We start from the raw sequence: 23,962 nt of genomic DNA on the forward strand, positions 1-23,962 counted from the left end.
ATGTTTTGTGATTTGGTTTAAATCGATTGGCTGCAGGGATGGATCTTTTATCAGAGAACACAAACCTTACCCTCTGGGCTGCCTTGTGTCTTTTTATATTACAGCTCTTTGTCACAAAAAGATGAATGAGAATAGTAAGCCACACATAAATATGGTGGACGATTAAAAAAAGATCACAGTAGATAGGTTTGTTAGAGAACCAGAAGAGAGAGTCGATATAAGACACGGTATCCACGTTTTGTTTACTGGCCAAAAATGTGTCGAGTGAAATGTGGATGAGGCGGGTTATTGATCTGACCCTAAGGGACCACCTGCTACCAGTCTGATCTATGATAAACTGCTCCCTGTTGCACTCTACAGGGTTAAAGCAGCAGGGGTTAAAGCCAGCATCCACAGCAGCTGCACCACCTGTGAGAAACAAGCTGAAACTAGATGATGGGTCTAATCAAGCCTCATCACTCCTGGCTTAAGACTTGGTGTTTTGCCAGTTGGAAGCTGATGTTTTAAGGATTCTTGTGGCTTTAGAGGGAGTGAGCTGCTATTTCACTAGAGCTTCTTTTCTGTCCTATACTCCTGTCACATCTAACAAGGCAAACAAATGTATACACAGCACAGCATATACTGCAGCTCCACACTGGCAGCAGCAAAACCTCAATGTGGGTGTTTGAGACGAGCTCAGGAGGGAGGATATTTTCTGGTCACGACTCAAAAGCCAGCACGGTCTTCACATGCAGAAACACATGCGCAAATACACACAGAGACACACACAGACGCACATGCTTAGCTCAGTGCTGATGTATTCCTGCCATAATTTCTGGAGCTATTTTAGAAAAGTGCTCGTTTAGAGGAGTCATGTGACTTCCCCTGTGTGTGCATGTGTGAAATCCAAGTGTGTGAATGGCTACAGTAGGGAAGGAAGGCATGACACGACAGCATGTGCCGTCAGTCGCTCTATTTCCACTCACACAAAGCCACACCTAGAGCGCGTGCATAAAAGACACACATGCTTATCTGCAGAGAACAGAAAGCAGCCTGCACAATTAGTTTTCCATTAAATAAAAAAAAAAACGTTGACACGTCAATTTTTCTCTCCTAATCTCTTTAGCGTAGCTTCAATTATTCCTTCAGGAGATTGTTTAGATGTAATGACATCTGCTTCTAGCTGTCGCATACAATGGATTTATAAGGGTTACGTTCATATAAAGAATGAATATCTGGCAGCTGCAGGGAGACGTGGCCTCAACTGTCAATTACAAAAATGGCAAATAACAAATTGTCTCAGGGAGAGACACTGGAGGGCAAAAAACAGATAAACACTTGATTACATAAAGCAATACAATTTTTGATATTGCCTTTTAACCCTTACGTATTGTTTATATTTCAGGCCTTCACAGTATATTCTAGTTCTCTTTCAGTATTTACATGTAAATGACCACACTTCCAGAAAAGATAAAGCTTGAAAAGGGTAAAGATTCAAATTTTTTTCAATATTAGGAAAAAAGCTATTTACAGAAGGAATTTGGATTACTGTTTTTAAATTCCAATTTTTTGGAGTTAAAATTTTTTTCTTTTTAAAAGCTAAACTCAGATGTAGGATGTTGTTAGGGTACCTGGGTCACTGACCCGTTGTTTTGTGTTTTCAGTTCTTTGATTCTTGTTTATTTCATTATGTTCTCTTTATTTAGTACTTCTAGTTTTGGTTGTCTTAATATTTGGTCCTGTTCATGTTTGGTTTTGGCTGTGTCATGTTGTGTGGGTCTTGCCCCTGTGTGTTTCCTCCCCAGCATTTCCTGTGTTGTCTTCATGTTTATCTAGTTGCCTGTTTTTCCCAGTCGTGTCTCTGTGTGTCTGTCTGTGTGTCTATCTGCGTCTCTGCATGTGTGTTCCCTTTACTTCCTGTTTTACTTTGGTAGTCTCCTGTCTGTGTACGCCATGTTCTGTTTGGCTTCTCTTACTTTGAAGGTACCTCGTCTCATGTGTTGTGAGTTTTGCGTCCTCTGTCTTGTTGTGTGTATTAGCCACTGTCTTTTCTGCATGCCCAACCACCTGGTCTATTCTGTATTCCCAGTTTAGCTAGTGTTGGTTTTCCTAGTGTTCAGCAATAAAGCTTTTTTTGAGTTTACCTCCTGGAGTCTGCATTTCGGGTGCTCCATTTCCTGCTGGCCGCACACAGTACATGACAGATGCAGATTCTTTTGTTTTCAGTTTTCAGTGAGAACGAGGATGAGGGTGTCCTCCACTGAGAGGGTTTTCATACTTCAGACAAATATAGTTTTCATCCCTTCATTCAATAAGGTGCTTTCTATGTTTTGCCTACAGCTCCTCCTTTCAACCTTCATATGCCTGTGAACAATATAAACCAAAGCCACAGAAAGACCACAAGGCCACCAAGAAAGACGAGCATCACAAAAAGACTTTGAGGATGAAAACTACAGTGAATGTTACAGGGCATAGTGCCTAGCAGTAACAGGAGAGAGGACATACATTCAGGGGAAAAACGAGCAGAAAAAAATAAACAAAAAGTCCAGACTGATAGAAAAATCCAAAGGTGATTGTGTGCATTTAAAAAAACAAATACAAACTGAGAACAGTCGGCACTCTCTCACTTGGCCTTTGCAGTTTGTACTGTCTCCATATTGACAGTTTGGCACTTACACCTACTACGGAGCACCGCGTCATGGCAGAGCTATGTGATGTGTATGCATATGAGGATCAGGGAGCCAGGATAAAGACAGAAAATATCAAAGGGATATTTGGTGTGTGTGTGTGTGGTTAAGGTCCAAAGAGTCAGCACATATTGAGAAAGTGACATTTTAATTTCTTCAAAGGGTTGCAATACTTTGTAAATAAATGATTATGTTGGTGAAGCGGTGGCCATGTGAGGAAATAAACTGCAGCGTTTGTGAGTCAACTTAGTTGTTTTTTTACCGTGCAAATTTGTCCAACTGCAAACCATTTTGACAGTGCTTACCTTTGATTGTGCTGAAGTCATCAGTGTGTGTTTATGTGTTATATTTTAAAGTAAAGAGTATCACAAAAATATAAAAAAAACAACAACTACCCTTCACTGAATTAGGGGCAAAAGCAGGAAAAACTATAATTTAAAATAATAATGATAATTATTTATCTATAATTTCAAAACAAATGACACAAACAAATGTGTCTACTTTATCGCATTTATTGTTACACATTTTCTAAACATATATGTTTTTTTTTCTGATTTCTGATCAGAAAATCACAGAATTTGTGTTTTTTATTTTTTATCTCTGTTTTTTATCTCAGTTTCAGTTACTGGACGTCATTCCTTCAGTTCTTGGTAATGTCTGTGTTAAATCAAATTATCCTGAAAAAATAAATCCATTATAATTCCATAAGTCGTCTTCCTGAAAAAAAAAAACCCCTCATTTAAATCTCACAGACCACCTGCTGTTGTCTTGGAAGAGCATTTATCTTTGTGCATATTTTGTTCAGACATGTTAAATGGGTAGTTTAAGTCCCTGATTAGCCAAAACAGTAGAATTTGCAGCGAGACATGTCGTTTAAAGTCAAGAACAGAAGTGCACACACGTCTCTCTGTGCATCCTGCCAAAATGCACCACTGCACCTTACACCATATGGCCAGCCGTGCTCTTTAAGACCTTGGAGAATTTTTGCTTGATACTACGCTGCAGCTGTCAAAAAACCCAATCAGCACCTCATTGAATTTACAGTCACAGCTGCATTCAACTGTGTCCACTCTCCAGTGCCCTGAACATGAATTTAGGCTTTTACATAAAGCCTCAGAAGATGCAACATTTTGGCTGAACAAATTAGTAGATGGATGCGGGTGCAGCTGCTGTACTGTATACCAGCACACAGGATGTGTAGGGTCTGCACTTTCCCTGTTATTATGTGGTGATTCTATTGATAGCATGCAGAGACTGCTGCAGCAAGCAATAACAGACCACTAAAGAATCAAGGTCAGAGCTCATCTCATCATCTAAATCGTTCACCAAGTCTCATTAATATCACAATATCAGTAAAACCTCAGCTTCCAAATATTTTGAAGGTTAACATTTCATCCTAGGCTTGACAGATGTAAATCTCCATTACAAGACTCAGTCTGCAGAGACTTTTAATGATGACACTGGATTTACTGATTTTTATACTATTATAACTCCATCCACCCATCCATCTAATCCATCCATCAAGTCCTTTAACTGCTTATCCATTTCAGGCTTGCAGGGAATATGGAGCATGTCCCACCTGACTTTAGGTGAAAGGCAGTGTGCACCCTGGACAGATTACCAGTTCATCACTGGTCTCTACAGGGTGGGTCATTTATATGGATACACCGTAATAAAATGGGAATGGTTGGTGATATTAAAGTCCTGTTTGTGGCACATTAGTATATGTGAGGGGGCAAACTCCTCAAGATGGGTGGTTTCAAATATTTTTAATTTAAATTTTGAATGTCTGAAAATGGGGTGCCATGTATAAAATGACCAGATATCATGAACAGTTTTGCACTATTGACCTATAGTGTTATAGGTCACTATTGCAGAGTGCATTTGATCAATTAATTTCAAATCCACCGTGGTGGATTGAAAATCTTTGTCCATAAAATGATTCCCTACTCAAAGATAAAGTGTGTTCGCAATAGCAACTTAATGTTTTTAAAAAAAATTAGGATCTCCTTTTCCCCTTGGGTCCTATTTTAATGAGGAATATGTGAACACTGTAAATTAAATGTGTTTGTATGTGTCAACTAATCTAAGCTGCCATTTTGGCAAGCTCTCTTTATCTACCAGAGATATTATATCTCAGGGGATTTAAAAATACATATTAGACACATTAAATCGGTTGTTCTGTAATTCCTTTGTTTGCTGTACAACAAAGTCTTACTTAGCAACTTATATGCAGGCAAAACCAAAAGCCTGTAGTGCGCTGAGCACCCAGAGGCTCAGAGTGGCTTTAGGCCTATCTGATCTTTTGATGGATTGGAGCCTCTCATTATATGGTTTCAGGACAGCGAGTGAAAGCAATAAGAGCAAGGAGTAATAGACACTAAGAGAAAGTTAGCAGGGGGAGAAAAGCCAAGAGCCCATTTTGATACATTTCCAATACTTCATCAGTATCTGATAGTTATAGCTGGAACATGGGGATTGGCAAGTTTTACTTCAGCTGAGCTCATTTTCTCCCCAATCTTTGCTTGCTTTCATTACTGTCTGTGCTTTCCATTCATCTTTCTCTGTCATGACCGCCGTTATGTTGATTTCTCTTTTTTCTCCACTTCTTTTACTTCCACTGTCTGTCAGATATTCTGACTCCCTACTGACTCCAAAACTAACAGGGCTTCACATGAACCCCCTTTTAATGCAGGAAAAAAAAGGCAGGCTGAACGTAGCTGAGCAGAGCATAGACCACAGGGAATTCACAGAATTGAGCCTTTGTTTGATCACAGAGCAGACTTACTGTACAGTATATGACACTTTGGTTGGACTTTCTTTCCTAGAATCTATACAGAGCTTTCAGCCCTTCTAGGAATCACTCAAGGGGGGGAGGAGTCCTTGATTCTGGCTGGGTGAGGCTTATTGTGCAGTGCTTATTGTTAAACACATTCTGTATCTTATCAGAACAATTAGAGTATCCTAAACTGCATAAATTGGTAAACACAGATCATTAGATTTCATGTAGGAGCATCACTTTTTTGTGTCTTTGGTACAAATGAAATTCCTGAGATGTGCAGGCCAATTGTATATGACTAATATTTTTAAAAAGAACAAATAGACTTGATGTTATAATCTCATATTTTAATCTAGATTAATTGTGAGCTTAACCATATGAATTAAACGAGCACTATATTTTGTAAAGGAGAAGCCAAAAGTTATGTATTTTGAATGCACAGTGTTAGTCTAAATTAGACCTCACAGGGCTGACTATGATGCCAAAATAACCCAAGATAAAATACATGACAGAGACAATTATTAAAATAAATGGAAAATAATCATCCTGCTCACCAGATTCTCTTCCTGTCTGGGGCTGCGTTTTCAGTTTCTTTTGAGTTCTTATGTTATATTTTGAGATAATGTTGATTTATAGGATTATTATTTGTTTGCCTTGAGTTTAGTTTAGGATGTTTCACCCAGGTGGTCTGTGTTAGTCTCATGTATTTGTTGTCTGTGTGTTTCATTTTGTCAAGCCTGTGTTGTCATGTCTACGTCTCTCCATGTTTCCTCTTTTATTTTGAAAGTCTTGTGTACTTTGTTCAGTGTGTTTAGTTTTTTCACTCTTCTCCTGTGATGTCGTTATGTTCATTTGTGTCAGCTGTTTCCCCATGTGTTCCCACTTCCCCTGATCACCTCCTGTGTGTATTTAAGTCCTCTGTCTTCCTTTGTCTAGTTCCTCGTTCTTCATGATTCAGCTCAGGTCATATTCATTTCTCATGTTCTTGTTTCTTCATAGTTTTCCACATGTTCTTGGTCTGAATCATGTTGATGTCAGTTATCACAGTTTTGTCATAGTTATCATTGTTTAGTGTAGGTTTTAGTTTAGTTTACGCCTTGTATCCATGTTCAACTAGTCTATAATAAACAGCTCGCTTTTTGTTTAAAACTACAGTTCGTCTCTCTAGTGTCTGCTTTGCAGCTGTGACACTTCCTCCTGATAATCCTCTTCACTATACTATACTGTGATACCATCGTATCTTGCCAGTTTACTAAGGCTACGTTCACACTGCAGGTCTTAATGCTCAATTCCGATTTTTTTGTCTGCTTGTTCACACTACAAATAAAATGCGACAGCAAATGCACTCACTCAAAGCGGCCTGCATGCGCAAAAGAACATGTCACACACAACGCCCTCTGTTTAGACCCAGAGCAAACAATATTGTTTGACTGATGGCCCTTAATATAAATGGTAAATGGACTGGTTCTTATATAGCGCTTTTCTACTCATCTGAGCACTCAAAGCGCTTTACACAACTTGTGCATTCACCCATTCAGACCCATTCGCACAAGCACATCTTTCTAAGTGCTTTCTAGATAACATTCACACACATTCATACTCCGATGGATGCATCGGAGAGCAATTTGGGGTTAGTATCTTGCCCAAGGATATTTGGCATGCAGACTAGGGGAAGCCAGGAATTGAACCACCAACCTTCCGATCAGTAGATGACCTGCTCTACCGCCTGAGCTACAGCCACCCCAAAGACTTCGGACTTTACGTTTCCCAATTTTTGCTTTAAGTTATTTTGTTATTTACATAATAATGTAGATAACCTAATAATTATCCTTATTGCTGTTTTAGAGAGGAGCGGTTGCAGATTTCTGTCAGAATCTGCAGATTATAAAGTACAAATAAAATGTTCATTGTTGTCTTCCCAACAGTTTCACTAACATCTACACTGGATGGCCAGGCAGCGTTCGCGATGTTTTCTCAGGCGCTTCTCCTACGCTGATAATTGGCGTCTGTCTTGTGTCAGTGACGTAAAAGACGGATTTAATGCAACATGACCGTTCAAACAGCAGTCGCTTTCTAAAACATTGGATATGTATCGGATTCAGTACCACATACAAAAGTGACCCAGATCGGATTTGAAAATATCGGATTTGTGCCGTTCACACTGTCATACCATGATCGGTTATGGGTCGCATAGGGTCAAAAAAATCGGATTTGATGAGCTTTCGCCTGCAGTGTGAACGTAGCCTAAGAGGGTATATTTCTGTACAACAGCTTCTATGGCTCTTGGTTCCCTGTTAACTTTCTTCAGGTCTTCATATAGGGTACTTTCCACTATCACTCTCTGTCAAATCAGCAATGGCAGACTGACTGCTGGGAGCACTGGTACAAATGTTATTTTGACCAGCTGTGAATATGAACACTAATATTATAAAGAAAAACAAGGAAAATTTCAGTTCACCAAAGTCTCAGAACATCTACACATTACATCTACATCAGACATGACTTTCATGCTTGCTTATAGATTGTTCTCAGCAGATCATCCAAAGCACACAGTAGAACATCCCAAAGACGCACACTGATGCATGCATTCAGGCCGTTTCTCTCTCTCTACCTGTTCCTCTGCATTTCACTTTAGACAAGACACTTGGTGTAATAACTGATTAGGAAAGGTATAGAGAGAATGTTAAATAGTTTTACATGCACTGAAGCTACTGATTTAATTATAGATAGAAAAAAAAGTTTGTGGTGATGGACTCCCTTCATCTACATTATGATGGTTTGGTCCACTGCCTCCTTCAAATGCAAACAAAGGATGTGTGACCAGACTGTATTTTATTAGTTCCATTATTTTACTGCTAAATCTTGTGCTTCATTGTGTCCACTAAATTGTTAGAGGTCAATTATTTTAATCACACAGAGAAATTTGAATAACACAAAAGGCTAACCTAAGGGGCAAGGGATGGAGACAAATTTGAGACAAACCTGAATTGTTTCAGTCTTCTTCACCTGCTTGACAGTGTAATATCACCTATAGGCTATAATATGCTCTTCTTATATCACCAAGACTGTCAAGTCCACTTTTGTCCGCCGTCATAATAGAAAGACTTGTTTAGCATCTTTCTTCAAGTCAAAGCATTGCAGCTTCACATGTGTGAGTAGATGTCTTTTTTTTAATGTCAGATGAATCTATCTTCAAATACACAAGCAAGCCTAACATAAATAAAAGTAGGAGAGTTTTAAGATTAAAAAAAGAAAAACATTTCCGTGCGATACCGTTTGATTTGACTTCTGTGAGCACAGACTGACAAGAACTCCTGTATTAATACATGCACAGAGTGGGAAGTGGTAGGACATTTAAAAAATCAAACTGTTATATTTCTCTGCTAATCCTCTGAGAACAGTCAAGAACTGATTTGGATTCGGGGGGAAATAAGTTGCACCATTAACACTTGTAATAGGTGGCAACTTTACACCAGTGACCACAACAGTTCAGCACATATTTTTGTGCCGACCCCCACAATCCAAAACTTTCTAATTAGCATGTTTCCACAGCAACTAGGACAGCAGAAGTACACCAACTGTGTCTTTGTGTTTGTTTGAGCCGAGATAAATCATTGATGTAAAGTCACCATCACATCTTTTGTTTTGTGGGGGTGGAAAAAAACTATCTAGTAGTTGCTATACTGAAAACACAGTCCCTTATGACCTGTGGTCAGTTAGGATTCGTTAACATGCCAAATAATAGCATCAAATAATGTGTTTCTTCACTTGGATCAAAATCTACCAAACAATAGGAGAACAAAAACAGCATTTCTGTGACGTCAGTGAGTTAGTGACAAGCCCCATCCTGGGAAAATTAGACAAAACAATGGCATTAATCAGACCATGCCGCCATGTCTTTAAGCCTGGGAAGAGTTATTAAGCAATCATACATCTTATAATGCAAATCCAGTTATGTAGAAAAAATGATTAACGCATCAATATTTAAATGGTGCATTACATTGTATCTTGTGTGACAATGGATATGTCAGCTGTAACTGTAAAGTCACTCAGGGGGAAATATTCTTCTGGGAAACCTGGGGTCCTGGTATTCATAGGGATGAGAATACAAAGCACCTACCTGAACACTGTTGCAGACAAATCTGCTTCATACTGTCATACTCATGATACCCATTTATTTGTGTGTGTATACAGTTAGGTCCATATATATCTGGACACTGACCCAAGTGTTGTTTTTTTTGTTGGGTTTTTTACCTGTTTACTGAAACATATTCCAATTACAGTTATATAATGGACATGGACATAATGTGTAGACTCTCAGCTTTAATTTGAGGATATCCATATTCAAACTGGATGAAGGGATTAGTAGTTTCATCCCCTTAACATGTGCCGCCCTCTTTTTAAAGGAACTAAAAGTAATTGGACAATTGAATCAGAGGCTATTTCATGGGCAGGTGTGGGCATTTCCTTTGTTATGTCATGATATATTAAGCTGATAAAAGTCCTGGAATTGATCTGAGGTGATTTCTGAGAAGATTTTGCTGTGAACAGACAACATGCGGTCAAAAGAGCTCTACATGCAGGTAAAACAAGCCATCCTGAAGCTGCAAAAACAGAAGAAAAAAAAACATTTGAGAGATTCGTACAATAGTAGGAGTGGCCATATCTACAGTTTGGTACATCCTAAGAGAAAAAAGCAAAGATGAACTCAACAATCCAAAAAGACCCAAACATCCACAGAAGAAAACAGCGGTGGATGATCATTTCTACGGTGAAGAGAAACCCCTTCACAACAGACAACCAAGGTAACAGCACTGTCCAGGAGGTAGGTGTATCACTATCCAAGTCTAGAGAAGACTGCATGAAAGTGAAGACAGAGGGATCACTGCAAGGTGCAAATCACTCATAAGTCTCAAGAACAGAAAGGCTAGATCAGACTTTGCTAAAAAAAAAAAAAAAAAAAAAAAAAAAAATCTAAAAGAGTCAGCACAGTTCTGGAACAACATGGACAGATCATCAACCAGAATGATGGCAAGAAAAAAGTATGGAGAAGGTGTGGAACAGCTCATGATCCAAAACATACCACGTATTAAAAAGAAAGAAGCACAGAATCCGGTGAATTCTAGACTCCACACTATCATTGCCAGTAAAGGGCAAAAATAAATAAATGAACCCCCCCCCCCAAAAAAAAAAACAAAAAAAACAAACCATTCATTTCTAACACTTGGTTTTTCAACCAAGTGTTAGAAATGAACACCCTAACCCTAACTCCCTAACCCCTGAAACGAAGGGATTGTTTTAAAAATGCTTTAGTTCCCCCCTTTTTACCCACTGAAGCTAAAAATCTGCATCCCACCTGCATCTGTTTCCTTTAAAAAGTATTGTGGTAACTTACAGAATCAAAATTAGAAAGAAGTTGTCTCTGTCCAAATATATATGGATCTAACTGTATGTCTGTTCACACTTACCTACATGAAACAGACTGTTGTAAAGAGATGGACAGAACAGAAGCTTGTTCCGCTTTGATATCAAAAAGGAAACTGAACGCTGTCTGCTATAGCAAATTCTAAAGTTATAATTTTGCTGCTGGAAAATATCACCATCTTTTGACAAGACACGAGACTCTCTGCAACATCAGGTCTGTTACACAGAACACCAGTGCAGCCTCGCCTCTGTCAGTGCGCCCCAGGGAGGCTGTGGCTACAATGTAGCTTGCCATCACCAGTGTGTGATTGTGTGTGTGAATGGGTGGATGACTGGATGTGTAAAGCGCTTTGGGGTCCTTAGGGACTAGTAAAGCGCTATATAAATACAGGCCATTTACCATTTATTGTTAAAACTTGTTCTGAATGCATTGCTTGGTTGTAATTAGACTCAAAAAATTTGCTAAATATTTGTGGTGACATAATAGCTCCCTTTCCTTTGCTGCTGATATTATCACAGCAAGTGCTAACACTGTTCTCTCACTATCTTTCTCTCAGAAACACAGACACACACGCTTAATTGTAACTGTAAAAAAAAAAAAAAGTCCCCAAAACACAGCAATACACACACACACACACACACACACACACACACACACACACACACACACACACACACACACACACACACACACACTTACTCTATAGCCAGAGGCTAAAAAGAAAGAACCTGAAGAAACTGTCATGTCAGACTATGACTGCTGAAGTGTTATTGTGAGTTATTATGAATAGAGTCTGTTCTAATTAAAAAATAATATAATAGAAAATTTATTTTTTTTTTAAAGTGTGAATGCAAGATGTGAACTGTAAGTCATTGAGCCCGTTACTTTCTGCAGAGCTGCAGTGACATTTCCAATTGGCTTTAATGTTACATAATCCCAGCACAGCCCCCTGCCTGTATTGAAGAATAGAGCAGAGAGAAATCTTTCATTTTTGGCAACTGAAGGAAAACAGGCACAAAAAAAAGATAAATTGCATATATTTTGCATAATGAGTTGTTTTATTAAACAAAGAGCAATCAAGAGAAATGTCTTCATTCTTACCTCATGGGGATAATTTGAGAAAACAATCCCAGCATGAACAGGGAGCTTGAGTCTTCAGTTGTTACGCAGAGTTATTTGTTGATATGTAATGATCCATACCACCTGAAATAAACTTCTGATAGCATGGAGAACATTTTCTTTCTCTTTGTGTTGAGAAACTGTAGAAAACCCAGAAGAAACCAAACAATAATGCTTCAAAAAATCAGCCTCACAAACAGCGTCTGCTGCACTTCTCCACAGAAAGCTGGTCATTTCACAGCAGGTGCAATCCATCCATTCATAAAAAATAGAATCCAGCGTGATGATGCTTCATCCATTCAAATAACCGGTAATTATTACAAGCGAGTTTGAGTAAAGCTTTAGAAGTATATTAGTTTTCCAAATAGGGGAGGCTTTCACTGGAGCAACATCTGTGCTCTCTAGTTTCAATCAGCAGCGGGATTCAGCATTACGGCAGCGGCTCAACAGCTACCTTTATACCACAGACTGCTACTATACACTCAAAGTATAATCTTATCATGTGGCCAAAGAGCTTAAAATGGAGGCCACAGCAATATACTTTTTATATGTGTCTTCTGGTAGAATCGTAAGTACAAAAATTAATAATAAAATACATGATTCATTAACAGAAGTTGGAATATTCACGCCTTTGTAAGTAAAACATGTCAGGAGAACAACAAATATCCCATTACCAATCTTAAAATTTGGTCATGTTTGCCACTAATAATGAGCAGAGGCTAAACAATATGGTTTGGAATGCAATGATTTTACACAAGGCCTCTTAAATAATCCACCCATCCATTATCCATACATGCTCAGGTGGTCACAGAACAGAGCTGGAGCTCAGCAAACATTAAGCAGGAGGACCCTGGGGAGGTTACCTGTCAATAACATAACCAAACAACCACTTGCACTCACATCTTCACCTACAGTATATGAGAAATACAGAGTCCCTCATTAAACCAATCTTGTCACTGAAAAAAAAATCTATCTTCAGCAACACTGAGGACATTCAGCATGTAGAAACTATTTTAATCAGCACTTTGCCCCCTGAAGCCAAAGAATCACCCTTGGCTGAACTCCATGGTTTCCTTCTGACCCCTGCACATATGAATGAGATGAAAATATTTTACTGATGCAATAACTTGACATCCTTTCTTGAACATTTATGAGTTATTTGTTCTCCCAATAAAACTGCGTCAGTATATCGCTTTCCTTAACCCCTCTCCTTAACATATGTTTGTCGATTAGAGTTTCCATGAATTAACTCATTTATCACTTACATTTTTGCACTGTTCCTTCCTGACAGGGAGTTAAATTGTGCATTTCCTTCAAATTCAACTGTTTAAAGTGTGCAAATGTTAAAGTGAGATGTAGGGAGACGAGGAACGAACACAAGGAGGAGAAAATGAGATGTCAGATAAGAACTTTTCAACTTGGACTGTCTTAATTGTTCCATTTAATTGTGCAGCTCAAGCAGAACATATAAATGTAAAGGCTAATTGTTTCTTTGATATCAACCCCCTCCTTAGAACCACACAGTTTCAAGATTGTTGAGGAGGATTACCTGTTGTCATAGCAACAGTGGGCTATTTCACCAGATGTTGCGATGCCGATTGGTCTCGTTTACGACCCTCCAAGGTATCTGCATGCTTCATAGTAACAGCTTTATCTGTACTGCAGAGGAGAAGCTCTCGACACAAATGCAATCAGCAACGCTAACGACAAAAATCAATAGAACTCAAGTCTCTTTGTGTTTTTGTATAGCAGTTCTCCCTGTATTGTGTTTCATTTGCAAACACAAGATAGTAAAGGTCATTCTGTTGGTCAATCAGTGCAGTGCATCATCCACAGCTATAAGAAAACTCAAAAGGCCATGAGCCAAAGTGCCTCAGTAACTCCACTTTAAGTTAATAAAGCAGAAATGTCATAAAATGACCCAAAGCTACAAAACTCCACTTTGCTTGAGTCAGCTAAAAGTAAACAGTCAAAGTAAATCCATTACAATGGAGTAAAAATAGAGCCTTCTGTAGGAGATACTTCAGCGTATCTGAAAGCCAGATATGACACTCTTCTTGATGATGTCGCTCCTTTAAACAGGACCATTATCTGTTTGATAATGCTGGCGCGTCACAGCGCTGACACCAAAGGACACCTTGTTTCTATCTCAGTGCCGCCAGCAGCTTCTGATGAAACAGCAGTGTTTAACTCTCTGGAATGAGAAGCAGTAAAATCCAGCAGCCAAAAGAAAATGATTTCCTCTCTGCTTTATATAACACCACTGAATCCCAAAGATACACAAGGACATAATAAGTAGGGTACTTTGAGTATGGGTGTCATTTTATGCACAGGTGTTTGCCAAGTTAAAACAAATCCTGCACAAGTGTGTCACACAACTTTTTGTCTCCGGTCAACGTCTTCGTTTCTTGTCGTAATAAGGGATCAGTTGGCCTTTGCTTTGGCATCATTCACTTAGCCAATCATTCAGGCTACACTGCTGCCTGTGGCTTTTAGTTAAATTCAATTTTTGGAATAAAGCCCCTCAAGCTGTTTGGCTCTTTTAGTTTAACAGTTTGTTGAGGTGTAAATTTATGGAGATAGCACAGGCAGCGAGTGCTGTCCTTATCTAACTGTCTTTGCAGAAATGTCCACCAAAGTTCAGAGTGTGAAAAAGCTGGCATAGACATGACAAAGCAAAAAGGAACATGCATGTTAATTAACACAGAGACGGGACATTTGGCCTCCTGTGACATTCAAATTAGCAAAAGGGAAAACTGCTTTCTCCTCATTCATGACATGGATTTAGTGGGTGATCTGTGATATTTAATCCCAAATGGCCTTAGGGATGAAAGCTCTTCTTAAAGCCAGTTAATAGTCATCTGCTGTTGACACAGCCAGTGCTTCAAATCTGCATTCACAAGTAGCCGGGTCTCATGGGAGCAGGCATACGATTTCTGTTCGCTTACACATTCTTCACTGAGACAATATGGTATATGTATTCTAATTATTATCTACTGCACAATAAAAACTGTAAATGTTTATGACATTTACTGCAGCAAATGTGTGTTGATCTAAGATGTTCAACATCTGTGATGTACATAGACAAACACAAGAAATCAAAGCGTATGTCTAAACATATAAATCTTCCAAAAAACTGAAATGAGCCGTTTTCCTCTACTCACTCCATCTCCATCAGGCAGGATAACACCTTTATCTCCCACTATATAATAACATGTAGGTTTTCTGTAGGTTAGATGCAAATACTAATTGGTAATGATGAAGACTGTGGTTTAATAAGAAACACTAGATCAGGGATCACATTATGGCCACTAGTCATTGTAAACAAGCTTTTCTGTATCAAGCATTTAAGCAAAAATCTGGTAGTTTGTCACTGCCATTTAACGACACACTAGCTTTAATCGCATAATACTTCAACACCATACCCAGGTTGTTTTAACTTGTAAAGTGACCACTTCCTATTAAAAAAGGTATGTTACCATTTTACCCTGGAGCTCTTTCTGCCTCCTCCGTGGCACTCAAAAGGCCACCAGTCTAGTATGACAACAGCTAAGACAAGACGAGCAGGGTCAAATCCAGAAGCACCCTGTAAAGTCAACATGACATTGCCACTGTCTGTAATAAGGTCAGTTCTTAGCCTGTCTGCTTGGAAATACGACCTGCAGCCAGGAGCCATAATGCCACATATAATTCCTAATCAGTACCACAAAGTCAAATCACAACTATCCAAAAAACACAGGCACTCTTTTGCGCTTTATTGTGAATTTTACTGTTTTGGAAGTGGGTGTAATGTGAAAAAGCGTACTTGGGCTGCAAAGGAAGTGTTGTCTTCAACAAGTTTCAACAATAAATGACTTTAATCCCAACCCACTGTTCTTGGGTAAATTCAATCGACAGCAGAAAGAATGAACATATCATCAAAACATGCTACATTTCTTTAGGAAAACACTTTTTTCATCATGTTTAATTAGATGGTCAAAAATAGAAAGAGAATCCAGGTGCTTGTTAGTGTGTCTGCATGTGTATGTGATGCTGATGGATATATACAAGGCTCCACCTCCCCACCTGCTCTCTCTGTGTACCTCTGTCTCCACTAGCAGCAGTGCATTAGTGCAAGTGCCCAGACATGCACATACACTGCAGTTAATGCTAAAAAACCAGGTCAGTAGGAAAAATATAAATCAGCTGTTTAAAAAAACACACTTTATGCAACAAATAAATACCTGAAGAAAAAAAAACAAGTAATTGTGATGTTTCATAGTCCCACTGGCGGCCCACTGTTGTGCTGATCCACCACTTTGACCCTAAATGAATATCTCATTAATGAAAATGGATTGCTACAGAATATAAGAAACATGTCCCCAAAGATAGGAAACTTTGGTGTATTTTTAAAATTGTTCAGTGTATTTCCTCAAGGCCAAATACCATTCCTATGCATGCCTTTGTAAATATGTTAACTTGCAAAGGCTGGTGCTGTAGGGCTTTATTATTTATTATTTATGGAGTTTTAAGCTATAGGATTAAAAAGAAGACACATCTTCGTTCTCTAACTTTGTTTTTCTTGCTCTTAAATTGCTCCTGCAGGCTAGAGGAAGACACATTGGTGTTCCAACAATAAATAATCTGTTTAAGTTTAAAGGTATAAGACAAATTAATGTTGCAACTACTTGTGTAGCACTGGCCAACAATGTTGGATGATTTATAGAAACAGCATACTAAGAAAAGAATTGCTTTTTCCAAAGTCCTCAGACTCCTCATGGAACACCTAAACTCAATCCCTCCTCCACTGCTTTGCGGCTTTGATGTCTAACTGCATGATACAACAAACTAGTAGGGCTGTGATCTCGGGATTGTCTATTTGATTGGTTTACTAGTTTAAAAGTAATGGTATTCCCAACACCCAAATTTGAGTGTCAACACATCAGAAATGGCATATTTAGAAATGTCTGGACTAATAATAGTTCTAACATTAGTGTCTATCTGTCGCAGCTGGCCTGCATGACCAATCAGCTGGTAAAGAGTAGGCTTCACCATCAAAACTGAGATGGTGAACGTGATTTTTTTTTTAAACGTACCTTCTTTTAGCGTTTTGAGCAATTAGCTCGAAGCAGTTTTATTTTTAGTGTTACTGTGATCTAGTTTTTGCATTTCCCAGTCACAATAACTGAGTAAAATAATGCTTATTCATCTCTTGCTTTCAGTGAAGCAAGTTCAAATGTCATAGCTATTCTTTGAAACACCAACCAGCTACAGCTCAAACTACATCTGCAGGGCAATCAGCATGCAGCCATTCACCATCAACCTGCAGTCAGACCAACAAAAACCATCCACCATGAGTCATTTCAAAAAGTCAACAATCCAAACTAATCTCCTCTGATGGGCACTTATGCAATATAGGTTGTGAATACACTGACTGGCACTCCGGCAGAAACTGCAGAGAACGTATTCAGTAGATAAATGGAGAGATGGAAAAAAGGAGGAAGAAGAGGGAGTGAGAGACATAGACAGATACAGAGAGCAAAGGAAGGAGAGCAGATGTGGCCTTTGGGCTGGAACTGCTGAATCACCACGTCTCCTCTCATTACTTTATCGCATCGTGAACCTGGAGCACTTTCTCTGGAGCAAACACAGAGTGCCTGTTGTGATAAAAGGCAGAGAACGACAGCAAAGAGGGAAGACACAGAGGAAAAACCCACAAAAGAAAGAAGAGCAGACAAACAGGAAAGAGCGCGAACATCCAGAGGAAGTGATAAAAGGGAGATCCCCAAATATCCTCCCTCCCCCTTTGTTTAGCCTCCCCTCGGTGCTGATATCACCTTGAGAGGCCCTGGAGGACACTGTCTCTTTCGTCATCCATCTCACAGGCTTGGGTCTGTTACATAAAGACTGGAAGAGTCTACTCGAACACAGAGCCAGATCCAGATTTGCCTGAAAATACACTCACTCTTTCACATTGCAGATTTACAGCTGGACTCCTATTGTGGCTTCTTTTTGAGGCACTGTCAGAGAAACCGATCATCATAGCACAGTCAATATATGAGAACGTGGAGGAAGAGGCACAGACAGTCATGATACCCATGGCTGCTTATACACGAGTCAGTCAGCAGTTAAAAGGGCATGCAAATTCTATTTGGAGCTGTGAACCATTTGTATATGCATGTCTGGGATCGATTAGTTTGCAGGGCGAGCCAAATGAATATTTAATCCTAATCTTCAAGCTTTTAAGATGCGAGGCTTTATGCAAATAATTATAATTTATGGAAATGAATAATCAAAGTACAGAGAACTAAAATAGGAGAGTAAGAAAAAGCCAAAGCTTCGTTTTTATTGCCATCATCATGACAGGTACAAGTGGCGAGTGTTTATTGCATGCCAATTCCATTCAGGGTTTATGAATGTGTTGATAAAACACTTCCTGTAATTTGTGAATATGGCTGTAAAGTGGGCTTTGTTTCTATTAGACTCTAAGAAGACAAGTAATCTGGCATTCAGTGAGACTTATATAATAAATTCTCCTCAGAGGGAATTTATGTTTGTTGTATTTGCCAAAAATCTAAATTACTAAATTACTTACATTGCATAACACAGTGTAACACAGCATCTCTCTCAGGCCCTCTTTTTAATTGCTGCTTTTACCTTGGCCCAGCAGAAGTGAATAAGCTCTAAATTGATGTTTTTTCCAGTGATTTTTAAAATGCATTTTAAATATTGATTTATTAGTTGGTTTTAACCTTCTTCCAGAACCAGGTCATATCTGATATTAAAAGGCAACCTGCTGCCATTTTGAGATTACAGAACGGACGCATTCAGTGGAGATGCAGTCTAGTTATCCAATGATTAAAATGGATGCTGTTTGCTACTTACTTAAATCCTGTTGTATTCTGGCCTGTAATAGGGACAAAAATAGCTATTGTATTTTAGCTGTCTCTTCCCTATGAAATCCAACTTTGTTTGTTTTGGCTTGAAAGTTTTAGAGCTATTTCTATTTAAATACGGATTTGTTTTGGGCATGAGAGGCCTAGAACCTGAGGGTTTAAGAACTCTTTAAAGGGTCATAAAATACCTCAAGCCTGAACATGGTTAAGAATATCCACTCGTGTACTTACTGATGCTCCAAGTCTGGTTTTGTAACCAGCTTTTTTTTAGAGCTTCTAAAATCCTAAAATATATAGTATAGTATATAGTATATACATCTCTCTCGCTATTTTTCTATCTATCTATCTATCTATCTATCTATCTATCTATCTATCTATCTATCTATCTATCTATCTATCTGTGTGTGTGTGTGTGTGTATATATATATAACACATACACTGTATTTGACAAAAGTACTGGGATAAACAGCTGCTTTGCCATGGAAACCCATGCTGTGAAGCTTCTGGCATGCAGTATTTATGCTGATGTTAACTCCAGAGGTTTTTTGGAAACTACAGTTATCGAGTCAGCAGCATGTTGGTGATTATGCAGTCTCAGCACTCAACAACCCTGCTCTGTAATTTTATGTGATCTGACACATAAAGTGTCAGCCATTTGAGGACCCTAAATTGGATAAGAGAGATGTAGAAAAGAAGAAAGAAAGGAGGGATGGATGGATGGTATGTTTAGCATCCCTAGAGATGCCTGCTGACTATGTACTTCTCCATACTTCTACATACATACTCAATGTATGTACTGTATGTATTGATGTATTCTATTTATCCACATGTGTAAACATACTTTACTCTAAAGATAAAGAGTAAAGTGGTAAAAAAGTTAGTACGAAGTTGTAAAAACTTAAAGAAAATTAAATGTATGGAAGGTTCTATTTAAAATAAGAAGAAAAATCTAATAATAAAGGAAACAGAAAGAAAAAACTTTTTCCTCTCATGCATGAGTGATGACTGGCCTTCAGGTTCATTTTAGAGGCAGTAGTTTCAGTTTTTACTTTCTGTTTCTCAGTTTATATCACTAAGAGCCTCAAGCCCGCTCTTTCTTGATGGATAATCAATAATGTCTAGCAGAATGCCTCTTTAGTCCTCATGCCTAAAGGAAAGCTCAGTCTACCCATCGCTCCCAATGAATAAACATTAATATTTAATCTGTGTTCTCTGAAAGAAAGATTGTGTACAAACAAAATGAAAAGGCCAGTGAAATTATGCCAGTGAAATTGCCAATTCATTCCATCATATTGTGTTTGCTGTGAATCATATTTACTTTCTTGGCATCGCCAAAGATGCCTGTGACCTGCGACTAATTTTGTATTACACGATATAAAATCTTTCTTGTGTGAGCAAAGGCAACGACAGTATCCAATTGCATACTGTAAGCCTGCATTTAGAGTTGAGTAGCCATAAACCACAAAAGAGTTTTTGCAAATCCAAAGATACATTATTCATAGCTGGAACCAAAGTAGCTATAAATGATTATCAAACTGGAGCTTAAATTCCAGCAACAGCACTCGCTCATGCATTCAAACATATGCTAAAACCTTCTTATTACCATGCACAGTCTGATATGATCGATAACAATTCAAGACCACTATAAAAAGAGACATTCTGTTTGGTCTTTGTAAATTTGTAAAAAGGATGGATTATACAAACTAGAGCCACATATTCAAATGTCTTTTATGAATTAAGGCAGTGTCTCACATTCAGATTGCCACATCATGGATGGCAGCCGTCCAATCATAAGCCACCAAAACAGTCCCAGTATGAACTACAGCATTACCATAACATAGAGTCACATTCAGTCGGCACAGAATAGTGGAACCTCAATTTTCATGCCTGATTCCACACATTTGTACCCTGAAGAGATAATCCTGCACTGACTGTGTTAAGAACTATTTATTCTATTTTAAGCTGTGAGTGTCTTTAATTCACACTTACCAAATCATAAGATAGATAGCAGTCAAAAATGCTTTACAGTTCCACTTTAAACAGAATTGGATTCATGTGTCATGAATCCAATCCAATCCTCTCACCTAACAACAAAAAACTCAGGCCATAAATAAGTCTAAATTTCTTGAAATAAGCACTTTTTGGCCTTTATTTTGGCAGGACAGTTGAAATGAAGGTCGCGAGAGAACAGGGGGAAGCACACGGTAAAAGGCCTGAGGCTGCTTTTGGGACCTTGACTGGCCATTGTCTAAATGCCACAGCCTACCTGAATATCGTTGCTGACCATGTCCATCCCTTTATGACTACAGTGTACCCATCTTCTGATGTCTGCTTTCAGCAGGACAACGTGCTATTTCACAAAGCTGAAATCATTTCAAACTGGTTTCCTGAACGTGAGAATGAGTTTACAGTACTCAAATGGCCTTTATATCAACGGATGTCAGTCAAAAAAAGCACCTTTGAGATGTGGTAAAACACAAGATTGGCTCATGGATGGGGAGCCAACAAACATGCAGCACTTACATGGTGCTATCATGCCGATATGGGTCAACATCTCTGACAAATGTTTCCAGGACCTTGTTGATCTTATGCCATGAACAATTAAGGCAATGCTGAAGGCAAAAGGCAAAGTGCACCTAACAAAGTGCCCGATGAGTCTAGCGAATGAGGGAGTCCATTTTCATCCAGTGTAAATGTACTGAAAATGTGTCTTCCAAATGACCCACTGACTCACTTGACCCACTAAAAATCACAGTCCACTTATTTCCTTGTTTTGGAGCTTTCAACCATATCAATCTAGCACCATATTCACTTTTATCTGTGCTACTAAGCAGTAATTGCTAAATGGCAACACTGCAGGACATCCAATAAATAGAAAAGGTCACAAGTGTCTCAGGAGGCTGCCATTTTTCAATGAAAGGTTGACAAGATTAAACTACACTTAGATAACGACAGTGCTGAACAGCTGTAAAATCCAACATCAACATCCACTTAAGAAAACATTTATAGCTTAAAGATGCGCAGAGACAGAAAGCAGCAAGTAGAATAGCAACAATACGTAGCCTACGGCTTCCATTTCACTTGCAGAAGACTGTGTTTTATTCAGGGCTACACGCAAATTTTATGACAGTGTAAGATGTATGAGTTCATTGCATAAGGATTATCTCCTGTTAACCAACCTGTACTGTCAAGGGATGGCAAGTCATACTCAGACCTCTGTAACACACACACACTAAGACAGCCTCACAGGAACTGAGACAGGTAACACTGCTGGCTGGTGAGACGTTTGAATCCAAACCCAAGAGAAAATCTGACTTGTCTGTTTGGATTAACAGGCCTGTTTCTATTTTGGGAGCAGCTTCAGCAAGAAAGCAAAGTTCATTTTAAAGCTAGATACAAACTACAGGGAAAAAAAGGTAGAAGGATTCATTTGAGTGTGTGTAGCAACTTTACTGGAATTTGTAAAGCATTTATTTATATTGATCAGTGCCAGTCAGTATAAAGCCAATGCACCCACACTTAACTTGGCTATTTTGTTTTATTTTTTTTAATTTTGTACAGTAAATCATGTTCTTTCTGGCTGATGATGAAGCAAATATTTTTATTTCACCAAACTGAAGAGCCTTCCAAAAGCTCAGACACAGTGTGCCTGTCTCTTACAGGTCACTAAAATTTCAAGTTTCGTTTCAGCAAAAACACTCAGCTCTACTGCTGATAGCTTCAGCTTCCCCATCAAGCATTTGGAAAACCCTCTGCCAATCAGCCCAGTGAACACTTACCACTCATGCTGTGGCTCATCAATGACCAACAGAATCTTGAACTTCTTGGAGAGGGATGGAGAGGGAGCCGACTGCTCCACAAAGCCAGCAGCAGATGCGGCTGTCTGTTTGACCACATTGGTGATGGAGCTGAAGGAGCTGAAGAAGCCAGAGGAACCACTGCTGGAGGACTGGGCCTGTTGAGGCTGCTGAGCCAGCTGGCTAGGGCGCCGCTCCTGAGCTGCAGGAGAGCTGGCCGGCACCTGGGTCGGTCCTGGAGCTTTGGTTGGGGACGGGGCAGGAGCCGGTGCTGCACCCTGCTGGGAAGGGGAGGAGGCAGTGGGGGGAGGAGGAGCAGGTGGGTCAGGCCTCTGGAGGTCTGTCATGTAGCCATTGGGAAGGTTGGACATGAAGCTGCTGTCAGAGAGACGGCGTCTGAGGAAGTTCATGACTGCGGTCGAAAGGTGGGTCCCTCAGTCGGTCAGTTAGTTTCTCCTCTGATTTTAGGTCTGAACGGGGTGAAAGCAGAGGCAGGCTTGATCAGCGGTCGGATGAGTGACAGAAAGCAAGTCAGTCCAAATGATCGAGGGATTCGTGTCAGAGAGCTGCCTCTGTGGAAGGAAAGGATGGATGAAGCAATGGATACAGCTCTGGTCCAGTCTTCAAGAGACAGCTCTCCAAAGTGCAGCTAAGCCAGCGAAACAGCGCGCGTGTATGTGGTGTTCCTCCCGCTGAGCCTCACGCCTCCTCACAAATGTGCGTGTGTGACGTGTGAAAGCGTGTGTCTGAGAGAGAGAGAGAGAGAGAGAAGGAGAGAGAGGTGTGGTGTCGCCCCCTTTGGTGAGGTGCTGGTGCTCTCCCCCCTCCACTCTGCCTTCCTGCCTGCTGTGCTGCTGCGAGCTGAATGTACTCAAGAGATGCTGCTTTCTCTGCTTATCTCACCCTTTCACTCGCTCATGCTCTACGTGCCCTTTTCCTCTCCCTCACTCACTCTCTCACTCGCTGTGCTCGCTGGCTGCCCCCCCTCCCCCGCCCTCCTCCTCTCTCCTGTCATCATCCTCCTACATCACAGATTACGTTCATGTGTCGTGCTGCAGCCTTGTAACGCTGTGTGCCGTGTGCAATCAGTGGAAGGGGTTTCCTGCAAGCGTGCATAAGGTGGAGTTCACAGATGGAAACGCCATCCATCCTTCTCCGCAAGCCCCACCTTCTTCCCCCACCATCCATCCATCCATCTTTCAGCCGCTTGTGCAGCATGTCTTCCCTGAATCTTTTCCCCCCACCATCTAACGTCAGCTCGCTGATGCATTGCTACAGCAGATAAATTCTCATAGAAAAAA

At 39.7% G+C, this 23,962-nt stretch overlaps 1 protein-coding gene across 1 annotated transcript in view; it reads right to left on the reverse strand.

Annotated features, from left to right (window-relative positions):
* Positions 1–23,628, reverse strand: part of syn2b (synapsin IIb) — an 83,820-nt gene extending 60,192 nt beyond the window's left edge. The window contains exon 1 of the mRNA XM_085160673.1: positions 22,644–23,628. Within this exon, the coding sequence (XP_085016799.1) occupies positions 22,644–23,071 (428 nt within the window). The 5' untranslated portion in view covers positions 23,072–23,628. The remainder of the gene's footprint in view (positions 1–22,643) is intronic.
* Positions 23,629–23,962: the final 334 nt, after the last annotated feature.

Source organism: Neolamprologus multifasciatus, chromosome 5 (genome assembly GCF_963576455.1).
Source record: "Neolamprologus multifasciatus chromosome 5, fNeoMul1.2, whole genome shotgun sequence".
Taxonomy (NCBI): Eukaryota; Metazoa; Chordata; class Actinopteri; order Cichliformes; family Cichlidae; genus Neolamprologus; species Neolamprologus multifasciatus.